Source organism: Melanotaenia boesemani, chromosome 1 (assembly GCF_017639745.1).
Source record: "Melanotaenia boesemani isolate fMelBoe1 chromosome 1, fMelBoe1.pri, whole genome shotgun sequence".
Lineage (NCBI taxonomy): Eukaryota > Metazoa > Chordata > Actinopteri > Atheriniformes > Melanotaeniidae > Melanotaenia > Melanotaenia boesemani.
Genome location: NC_055682.1, coordinates 20998861 through 21010184, shown reverse-complemented (window position 1 = coordinate 21010184; position 11324 = coordinate 20998861). Strand labels below are relative to the sequence as shown.

At 36.6% G+C, this 11324-nt stretch overlaps 1 protein-coding gene across 2 annotated transcripts; it reads left to right on the top strand.

Annotated features, from left to right (window-relative positions):
- Window positions 1-658: 658 nt before the first annotated feature.
- Window positions 659-5228, top strand: LOC121643048 (cytochrome b5). 2 transcript variants are annotated; one of them, XM_041990238.1, is made up of 5 exons: window positions 659-1119; window positions 2071-2199; window positions 3565-3591; window positions 3689-3720; window positions 3878-5228. In XM_041990238.1, exons 1-5 carry the CDS (start codon window positions 922-924, stop codon window positions 3969-3971), a joined length of 480 nt encoding a protein of 159 aa, XP_041846172.1. In that variant the 5' UTR covers window positions 659-921; the 3' UTR covers window positions 3972-5228. The 2 variants fall into 2 exon arrangements, with proteins under 2 accessions (XP_041846172.1, XP_041846182.1); XM_041990248.1 differs by having other exon boundaries at window positions 662-1119; window positions 3881-5228.
- The last annotated feature ends 6096 nt before the right edge of the window (window positions 5229-11324 follow it).

The window sequence follows — 11324 nt, the reverse complement described above, 5'->3', positions numbered from 1 at the left end:
ATATATATATATATATATATATATATATATATTATCTTAGTCATAACTTTACTGGTCTAAAAAGCCATCTCGTACTTAGATACTAAATTCTAAACTCAGCAGATTCAAAATTATTTCTCTAGCTCATTTCCAGGCTCCAACATCATCAGTCTTGTAGAACCATCCCTCATTTTAAGGGATTATGATAAAATGTTGAAAACACTATTGCTTTAGATGAAAGAGGAGGGGTTTGCGTTAGAACACTATCTATAGTATTCAAAGTCGAGTACTTATCGGTAACATATGTTTTACGAGTCCCTATCAGCATATAAAGAGGCTCATAAGCTTCTACTCAGCACAGCTGAAAGAAAGTGAACAGGTTTTATTTCCCCTATGTAAAATTGCTTTAATTAACTTCGAATTTTAATGCTTACTTGTGTAAACAACTGAAGGGGGTACATTATTGACATGTTTAAAGAAATGCATTATAAGCTTAAGCTTGTTACCCATATGCGCACCACCAGCGCAAGTTTGACACTTCGCGACAACGTTCTAGTCTCGCGATCAGAAAACGGTCGATCTGATTGGCTACAATTATAATACTCACACTCTTATTGGTGGATACCCGTTGTTGCGCTCTCTTGTGTAATAACATTGCAAGTTATTGGTCTGTTACACATGTCTGCTGATGTAGTCTGCTGATGCAGTCTACCGGTTTTGGCGTTAAATGATTTCGTAACACACAGTTAAAAGTTTGGTTTATTTTTTGTCTCTTTTCTGACAGTAGGGACTTTGCGCAATCCTTTAATGTCTCTTATTCGTTTATAATAGTGTAGAAAACTAATCTAGACTCAGATAGCGTTACACCCAATCCTGACCAACAGAAGCTAACATTAGCTAGCTCCAACCAAGTCGATATAGATTTTTAACACTGTCGTCAAAATGGGTGAGGAAATTATCGAGAACCTAAATACGGGCAGCAAACCTGCTAACAACTACACCAATGAGAAAAATGGCGAAACAGCGGATAGCTGTGTAAAATACTACACGTTAGAGGACATAAGAGTACATAACTTGAGCAGTGACACATGGCTCATCATCCACGATAAAGTATATGACGTTACAAGCTTCCTCGAAGAGGTAAGAATCAATTTATATAGACTAGTGGCATCTAGTCTGGCATTGACATTATCTTAACTTATGTGTTTACTTTAAGTATTCGGTTATGTCACTTTAGCATAGCATACTTCCCGGAATTACGAAAGGTTTCAGTGTCATGCGTTGACGTGTTACGTTTGCTAAAGGTCTCCAGTAAAGGCTCAGAACAGAGGTCGTGCCCCCAATAAAGACACAATATAAAAATCACGTTTACTGAGGGGTTTAAGGAGATTGTTTCAATCTTTACATAAACAAATCTTCTGGAAAACATAATGCAATTTTACCTGACTCTAAAGATGCCCTACCATTAGCTTTGTTTTCATATAACAGTTGCACATATCTGTATAATATTGTCGGCAACATTACTGTCAGGCCAACTTGTGAGCTTGCTTTCAACGTATCTTGACATTAGAGGGAGCTGATACTGCTGCATCAAGTTCACTGTACAGTGTATTAAACTTTAGTAGGTACAGTAGTAGTGGTATTCAGATCTTTGGTTCATTTTCATTTTCAATTTGATTATTGGTTCTTCAGCTTTCTAAATTTGTTGAACGATTTATTTAGTAATGTTTTATTTATTTGTGTTTTTTATTTGTCCATTGCAACAAAAAGGTTTCATTATAGTGAGTGATAAAGTTCCTGTAAGCCTCTGTTTGTAGTCAGCTATGCCGAAACATGCGGTGAAGTAAGTTGCTTTAAGTAGAGGCGAATAAAAACTTAAAAACAAAAACAAAAAAACATTGCTGTCAGGCACTTGTAAGTTAAGTTGTTGGTTGTGGGGAGTAAAATTATATTTCACTTTAAAATGTAGAGAAGATGAGTGTAGAAGCACAAAACCCCCAATATTATAAACAAGTATAATCAAATCCTAAAATATTAGTAGCTGAATGAATGCACTTACTTCCTGTCCATGTTTATGATTCCATGATTCAGCATCCAGGCGGTGAAGAGGTTTTATTGGAGCAGGGAGGTGCGGATGCCACAGAGAGTTTTGAGGATGTGGGTCATTCCACAGATGCCAGGGAGATGCTCCAGCAGTACTACATTGGGGAGCTCCATGTGGTAAGAAGATAATTTCCTGCCTAAATATATTTAATATCTGAATGTCATTGTTCATATCCTTCTGTCAAATACTGGAGATAAACTTAGACGAGTATCAGGGCATAAACCAAACCAATTTAAGCAGAACAAATTATTAGCATCACAGTTTTATTGAGGAGAATGTAGCCATTTTTGCATATAAAGTAGCTTGGAGTCACAAGATGGTGCAGTGTGAAGCTTATTTTCTCTTTTTTTTTTTTTTTTACCTAAACTAACAAACACAATTTTCTTTTTAAATAGTTTCCCAATTTCATACTCAGTCTGCTGTAACTTTTTTTTGTTTAATCTCTCAAATAGAATAGAAATGTGAAAGATTGCTCAACAAGTTGAAATGAGCAAAAACCGCATTCCAGTTTGAGATCATTAAATTATCAGACACTGTATCACATTATATAATAGGATTCAGTTAAAATTCATTACTCTTCTATGTTTATTTAGTTCAGTTGTTTTTTATAGGACATGTTTACAATATTTCAAGGTTATCTTTATACAACAGCCACATGCTTGTAGGACAGTTGTGGAAGAAACTTTGCTTACTCTAATCATTATTCCTTTAAGGCTCCTTTAAGACTTAAATGAATAATGATTAGAGTACACAAGTACTGCTTTTTGAACAAATCCTGTACTAATGCGCTTGTATTTTAAGCAGGGGCACAGAGTTTATGCTTTGTGAAAAATTTGTTTCTGAAGCAAACATAAGACTTCAGTAGACTGATGTCGGTAAATCATGAGGTCATTTTTCAAGGTTAGATTTTAGTAATTATAAAAATCCTCCATACTTTAATGTGTGTTATGATCCCTCCACTGCATCTCTGCAAGAATAAATTTTTAACTAAAGAAGAAAAAAAAGGGACTTTGGAAGTCTTCCACCATAATGGAATAATTCAGACTGCTGAAGATTGAAATCTCCATCATTTATCTATATTTAGCAGTACTAGGGAGAGATAAGGCAATAAAGAGATGTTCTGCTTTCAAAGAATATTCCCCTGCTATTTCCTGTGTTGCTGATTCTTTGTGGCATTGCTCAAACAAGTTGTTTTTATTTGACTTTAATAAACCTGCAGCACACAACGATTGACAATCTGGTGAACTAAACTTACCACAAACCAGTATGTTTAAAGCATGATGAGATTTTTGTTTCTTTTCCTATTTGTTTGCATCCTCAAATCTTCATTAATGAATTCATTTGGAAATGTCACTCCTGTAAGAGGGATGACAGTATTCTGATGGCTCTCTAATGTATGTTAATTACCTCATATTTAGATGTTTTCTTCTAGATTCATCAATAGTAACTTGTACCATGCATCATGTTTGTTGTTTTTACAGGATGACAGAAAAAAGGAGAAAACAAAGGTAAGTTAATCTGAATTACAGTCCACCTAGAAATGGTTCATAGTTTATTACTTTCCAGTATCAAATTTATATTTGTATCCTCTCATTTCTGCTATAGGGGGAACAAATCACAAATTCAGGAGAGTCCAGGTAAGTCAGCATGATGGTGTTAGTGGGGAAAAAAGGGATAAGGTGCCTCAGACTTGCTGTATGTGTAAAAATCTGTTTAAATATGTTTAAGAATTGCATTTTTTGTGTAGTTACCAACAGTCAGTTATGTAATATTTGGGATTACTCTGTTTTCCAGCAGCTCCTGGACCATGTGGTTGATACCTGCTGCAGCTGCAGCTGTTGTTGGGATCATATATCGTTTCTTTGTGTTTGAACACAAGTCCTCTTGAGCCCTTGCATCCTGTTTTCGTCCCATTCTTTTCATCAGGCGGCCTTGAATTGTTTGACCAAAACATCCTCATTGCTGAATGCACACAGTTGGGACAGTTGGCATCCTCAGCAACAAAAAAAAGAGAAGAAGCAGTGTGATGAAATGTTGTCTTTGTCCGTCTACTTGGAGAGCATCTAAGAGAGCTGGGGTGGAGACTTTATTAAATTGTCTGCCTTTACTTTCTTTTTATGTCATTGTCACTATGCCCATAGTCATGATGTTTAATGTTGTCTTTCAGCTTAACTTTTATGTGCATTTAACACAACTGGATGTTCATAACTCATTTGACCATTTAGAAAAATCCAGTTGCACTTATATAATTACACCGACTATAGGTACATTGCAGGATATGTTAGATGACGACATCCTGTTTGTGGTAAGCAGTCCCCATTCTAGATTTTAACCTTCATGACCTCCACAACATTTTCGGGGGATTAATGTCATTCCTTCCTTAATGCACAGTTTTGCTTTTTTATTGCATTTGACACCTGCAAACAATCTGTCCAGCTATGTAAAAATGAAGTGTCAAATATTTGTGTCTGATCCTTTTTGAAAATCATTTTTAATTTTATCTGCGATTATTTAAGATAGAATGGGATCTGACTTGTAAATGTATTGAGTATGAATAATATACTTTATACTTTTAGCATCCAGATATAATAGATTATGATAAATAACAGTGTACTTGAATATTAATTCAGCTTCTTTGTTATTTTTCTGTGTGTTATTTAACTGATTCTTTTTCAGTAATTTCTTGAATTGTAATGCATCTGCATTTTTTTACACTTGGGTAGGAGGTACTATCATTGTGGGTTTTGAGCTGGTTTCCATTAGGTCATGTGCATATATTTGTGCTCTTTGGGGACTAGCCAGAAATAATAGCCATAGATGCATGGTTTGTAGTCTACAGTTCGTTACTGTGCATTTATTCACCTATTTACCAAATATTTTTAATTTGATTCAGATAAGCACCACACAGCATTTGAGCACCAAGTTTAGGAGATGAACTGGAATTCTTGGTTCACCTCATAATTCATTTGTCTAGTTACCAACAGTCACTTATGTTTCTGCAAAAAAATTTTTTATTTGATCAAAATATTACTTCCAGATGTCAAAGTGTCATCTGATTTTCAAACGTTTGTAATCTTTTTGCATTTCAACTGCTATTTGTTATTGAAATACTCTATAAATCAAATAAAAATCTAAGTGTGAAGAAATAACACGTAGAAATGGTGTCTTATTTGGATTCAGTGCAGTAGGTGATGATTTAATAAAACAAGTTGACTTTCAAAAATTGAATTGGATTTTTTTTTTTTTTTATAGAAAAGTTGTCAAAAAGGTTTTTTTTTAGTCATAGTGCACACTTAAAACAATTCACACTGTAGGATGTACACTGTAAGAACTGAAATTGACTAAATGAAGGGCAATCATGCCACCACAGCAGGTAAAGATCAGCTAAGTACTGGGATGAAAACTGCAGGTGATGAGCAACTTGAACATGTGCTTCTACTCAAAAGAACAAAATGACTATAAAACACTTAATGAATCTGTAATGACACTGTCCTGTGTATTTACTGCTGCTGCACATAATGCTTTCTACTTGTGGTATAGGACAGATGCGAACTATAAACATTCATGAGCATAAGTATAAATTCATAACCAGTTTTATTTGAAAGGAGTGCAGATGGGAAGAAAATGCCTGCTGGTTGTAGATTCAACCTGTGATCAGTAGTAAGGTTTTTTCATATATTCTAGCTCAATCTCAAACTCACTAAAAATATATTTTTGAAAACACTAGGGTGGTATACACTACCGTTCAAAAGTTTGGGGTCACTTCCCTATTGAATCCCATGGCAAAGTGACCCCAAACTTTTGAACGATAGTGTATACACTGCTTAACATAATAAAGGAAACACACAATCATTGCCATGTAACTCAAAGTTATTCACACTTCTAGGATATCAGTCTGTCCAGTTAGGAAGTAGCACTGATTTTGAGTCATCTGCTGTTGTTCTAATAGAACAGACACCAGGTGGAAGTGAGAGGCAATTAGCAAGACAACTGCTATGAAGGAATGGTCCTGCAGGGGGTGGCCACAGATCATTTCACCATCTTCACCCTTTCTGGCAGAATTTTGGTCATGTGCATTTTCTCAGTGCCCTCACCACTAGAGGTAACATGAGGAGGTGTCTGGAAACCACAGAAGTTACTCAGGAAGTGCAGCTCGTCCAGGATGGCACATCAATGCATGCTGTGGTAAGAAGGTTTGTTGTGTTTCCCAGCACAATATGTTATTGTAAAGAAGTTGACAAGAAGCTGTTGGATCCATTTGAAACAATGAAAACCTGCAGGATACTGGCCCTCGAGGACGGGAGTTTGACACCCCTGTTTGAATGCATGACAATGCTGACAGTCCACGTGTTGACTGATGCCCTGATCCAGGTCTGGGAGGAGATCCTTCAGGAGAACATCCAATGTCTCATCAGAAGCAGGCTCAGACATTGTAGGGAATGTATACAGGCACATGGAGGCCATACACACTGCTGCACAGCAAGGCTAAAAAAAACAATGATGAATCAACAACAGAGATTTTAATTACCAAAGAGAAGAAAATATGATTTGGCATATCTTGCCCTAGGATTGACCAGGTAATGGTCAGGTAATGTAATGGTCAACGGTGGGTAATGAAGAGAGACTGTTGTATGTTGCAAAATATTAACATCTGACAGTATAAAGCAAAACAAGTTATAATGCTACTTGGGGACGTCTCACCCTGAATACAAAGACAAGCCTGTTGATTACTTTAGACATAAACTACTCAACTGTTGTATATAGCAGAGTTGTTTTATTAAAGCAGCATCTGTTTCATTGAAAGCTCAGCTCACAGGAAGTAGTTTGTAGAGTTTCCTGGTTTAAAACGCTTCACACTACAGCAGAGGAATTGATGATTCCTTCTGCCTTATTGTGCAGTCAAAAAAACTAAAGACTATTTCGTGGCACATTGCTTTTTACATTTCTTTGTAAGCATTGGGGTGCACGTGGAAGCAGGATTAGGGATGAGGGGGCCTTGACATTATGGTTGATGTAAAGGGGGCCTTGCAGAAAAACTTTGGGAACCACTGCACTGTAATGACTGGAATATTTTATCCATAAAGATCTAAGATGTTTTGTTCAAGTGTTCCCTTTTATTGTTTTGAGCAGCAGTATTTATACATAGTTATACAAAATAGACATTTTCATTCAGGGAGGGGCGTACATTGCTACAAATGTCTTTCTGGAATATTATCATTTTGATTTAAAAAAACAAAACACTTACTCTTTCATTTTGTCATATGAAACCTATTAATAGTGCAAGCTCAGTACAGCAAGTAATTATTGAGTGTTGCATACTGTATGCCTGCTCACCAGAGCTATTTTTCCTGGAAATAACAGAGATGTAAGTGGAGAGGAGCAGGAAGGGATGATTACTGAAATGAAAGCCTTTCCATCTGCAGCCTCCACAAGAGCCCTCACAGGTTAGAGTACTCGACCCCAACAAAGCATGGACAGCTCAAATCAACATGTGGTGATTCATCTTTTTCTATCAGCTTAAAGCTGGTGGGACATATGAATCAGACACTTTGGTTGCAGTATAATTAATAAAGTCAACATGGCCCTGAAGATGACTCAGTGCTTAATACAGAAATTTTGAATAGAAACAATCTCGTATAAAATGACAGAAGCCTTGCAGTTTATCACATTTTTAACATCCATCTATCCATCCATTGTCTATACCTGCTTAATTCAATGCAGGGTCATGGAAAATCCTTAAAATTTCCAATCTAACTTGAATTCGGTGTAAGAGAAGCGCTGTTTTCCCCACCCCATGTTATACTTCATATAAACAGATGATGGCACTACAAACTCAAGATGCTGATGTACCAGCTCCTTGGTGTTCGAAAGACAGTGAAAAAATATCTGAATATAAATGGTTAGTTTGATTTCTGCACCCACTCTGTGTTCATCTCAAGGTTTTCATAGGCACTGAACAGAGGAACACAATAAATTCATCACTGTCACATTGGTGTAAAAGACATCTTGCAGGGATGGGAAAAGAAGAAAAAAAGAAGAAGAAAAAAAAAACGCCTACAAAATTGCAACTGTGACAGCATGATACAGATAAAGACCACAGTTTGGAAGTTTAGTAAATTTAACTTTTTTTTTATTTTAATTGTTTAGCAAAACATAAATGCATAATATCGGAATCTTGCTGAATTTGGATTTTATACATTTTGCCACTTCACGGCCATGACAGCCCTGATGTGACAGAAATTTTGACAAGAAAAAAAGATGACGAGTTCCAGTAAGACAGCATGTTGGATCTGTAAGAACACGTGAAACCCTGAAATCCTTATTCCCCATGACTGAATAGCCTGTCATTTCTATTAACAGCAATCCTCAAGGAGAGGTGAGGGTGCTAATGCACACCACTTCATTGTCCTGAGAGACCCATTTGAAGGAAAAAAAAAAAAAACAGCAGGAAAGATACTTCAGCAACAATAACGATGGTCTACAAAAAGATTAGAAAAAGCAAAAAGGTCATTTTTTCAGAAAATACATTTTGTTTTGTTTTAAACACATGAAATAATGTTACAGAACATATTTTTATTAGTAGTACACATATTTCATGATTGTGTCTGCAGTAGCAATCATGGGGATTTTACATTTTTAAGAACCACCTGAAAAGGTTCACTTGACAAAAAGAAGATTGACAGAAAAGATTTTTCTTTCTGAAGGACAAAGCCAATAAAACACCTTTTTTCTCTTCTTGTTAGGTTATGTTTCTGAGTATTTCTGCACCTTTTCTAGCAATACGATTTAAGAAATTCTTAAATATGTCAGCTTTTTAACCAATATTTGTGAAGTTATAATCTTTAAAATGTTTGCACTTGAGCAAAGAACATGATTTGGCTTACTTTATCATACAGTTTTACAAACAGCTGTTTTACAGGACATAACTAAATCAGACACGATGGTCATAAAAGACAGCACATACCTGTTGTTGAAAAATGAGTATATCACAAAGTAATGGCTGTCATTGTTACTATATTTAAGTAAGCAATAATGGAAGTTGATTTTATTGTTATGCAAGATTGCAATGCCATTATGATAAGGGTTAAAGAGCCTTGTGGGTAAAAAAAAATGGTTCTGATGCTTTTGTCTAGGAAGAGTATTTAAATGTCCAAATTATTTCAACCTATTCCACAAGAAAGGCCCATTAATGATGTTGATTGTAAATTACTTCCATTTTGTAAAAGACTGACTTCCCCAGTAAACTCAGCCCAAGAATAAGATTTTACTTTGTAGAAATAAAAATTGTCAAAAACCATAATACTTTATTACAGGAGACTCAAGCATCTCTGCAGCTGTCAAAAGTATCGGAGTACATAGTATGTCCACTACCATAGAAAGATTACACATTTTTTTCTGTATTCAAGGTATGAAATGAATGAAATGAATGAAATGAAATGAAATGAAATGAAAAATACTTTATTAATCCCAAAGGGAAATTCAATATTGTAGTAGTAGTAATTTTTTTTTTTTTTTTTTTTTTTTTAACAATCACATTAATTAATTAATTAAGGGCTTTGTTCTTCAGCCTGATAGCTGCTGGAAGGAAGGATCTTCTGTATCTCTCTGTCTTGCATCGGACTTGAACAAGCCTCCCACTGAACACACTCTGTTGTTTCGTCACGGCGTTGTGTAGAGGGTGTGAAGGATCTTCCATTATCTTCGTCAGCTTGTACAGAATTCTTTTCTTGATGATCAACTCCAGCGGCTCCAGAGTTACTCCAAGCACAGAACCAGCTTTCTTGATCAGTTTGTTAATTCTTTTCAAGTCTCTGGTTCTGATGCCGCTGCCCCAGCAGATTGCTGCAAAGCTGATTGCACTTTCAACAACAGACCTGTAGAACATTTGCAACATTTTGGTGCAGACGTTAAAAGATCTCAGCTTCCTTAAGAAGTAGAGTCTGCTCTGACCTTTCTTGTAAATGTACTCAGTGTTGCTTTTCCACTCAAGTCTGTTGTCCAGCTGAACTCCAAGGTACTTGTATTCCTCCACCACCTCCACCTCCTCTCCCATGATGGAAACACTTCTATGTGTGTTCTTGTTCCTCCTGAAGTCAACAATCATCTCCTTTGTTTTCTTGGTATTCAAGATGAGATGATTGTCACCGCACCATTTCACAAACTGACCGACCAGTTCTCTGTACTCTGCTTCTTGTCCATCACTGATACACCCAACAACTGCTGAGTCATCAGAGTATTTCTGCAGATGACAGAACTCAGAGTTGTACTGGAAGTCTGAGGTGTACAGCGTGAATAGAAATGGTGAAAGTACAGTCCCTTGTGGTGTTCCAGTGCAGCTGACCACCATCTCAGACACACAACCTTTCAGTCTCACAAACTGTGGTCTGTTTGTGAGGTAGTCGTAAATCCAGGTGGTTGTGGAGGGATCCACCTGGAATTTCTGCAGCTTCTCACACAGCAGAGCAGGCTGAATCGTATTAAAAGCACTTGAGAAATCAAAGAACATGACCCTCAAAGTGCTGCCTGACTGGTCCAGATGAGAGTGGGCTCTCTGAAGCAGGTATATGATGGCATCTTCAACCCCAAGCCCATTACGGTATGCAAACTGTAATGGGTCCTGAAAGGTGTTCACCTGCTTGCTGAGGTGAGCCAGTAAGAGTCTCTCCAGGACTTTCATGACGTGAGATGTCAGGGCGACTGGTCTGTAGTCTTTTGGTTCAGCTGGTTGTGGTTTTTTAGGCACTGGAACAAGGCAGGATGTTTTCCACATGTATGCCAGGTAACAGGCTTTGCTGTTTATAAAGAAAATTTGGTCAATATTATATTTTGCACATTATCATTCCAGCAAATACCAGGCTTCTGGGAACCTGGTGGTCTGGACAGATGAACAAAAAACATGTTTTCAAAATAGGCTTGTTCCACTTGTGAAGCATGGTGATGGAAATTTTATGGTATGGGATGGCTTTACTGCCCAAGGGGAATAACCAGCTTGCAGACGTTGATTCTTCTATTAATTCTGCATCATGAATGGACCTTTCCACAGAATAATAATCCTAATGTAGAGAATTAAAAGGACAGGATATGTAATGATCTTGAATATCTTGCAAATTGGAAGAATTTCACAAAAAGAGTGGCTAAAAATAAAGCTTGGGCATGGGAAATTATAGTTTTCCCCAAATAAATAAAATAAACTCTCATTTAGATCATTTCTTTTTCTCATATCTGTATATGTAATCTTGTC

Excerpts from the sequence above, each read along its gene's own strand:
- LOC121643048 (XM_041990238.1), top strand. The coding sequence starts at position 922 with ATGGGTGAGGAAATTATCGAGAACCTAAATACGGGCAGCAAACCTGCT. Across the intron at positions 2,200-3,564 it reads ACATTGGGGAGCTCCATGTG|GATGACAGAAAAAAGGAGAA; the intron begins GTAAGAAGATAA and ends TTGTTTTTACAG. Across the intron at positions 3,592-3,688 it reads GAAAAAAGGAGAAAACAAAG|GGGGAACAAATCACAAATTC; the intron begins GTAAGTTAATCT and ends TTTCTGCTATAG.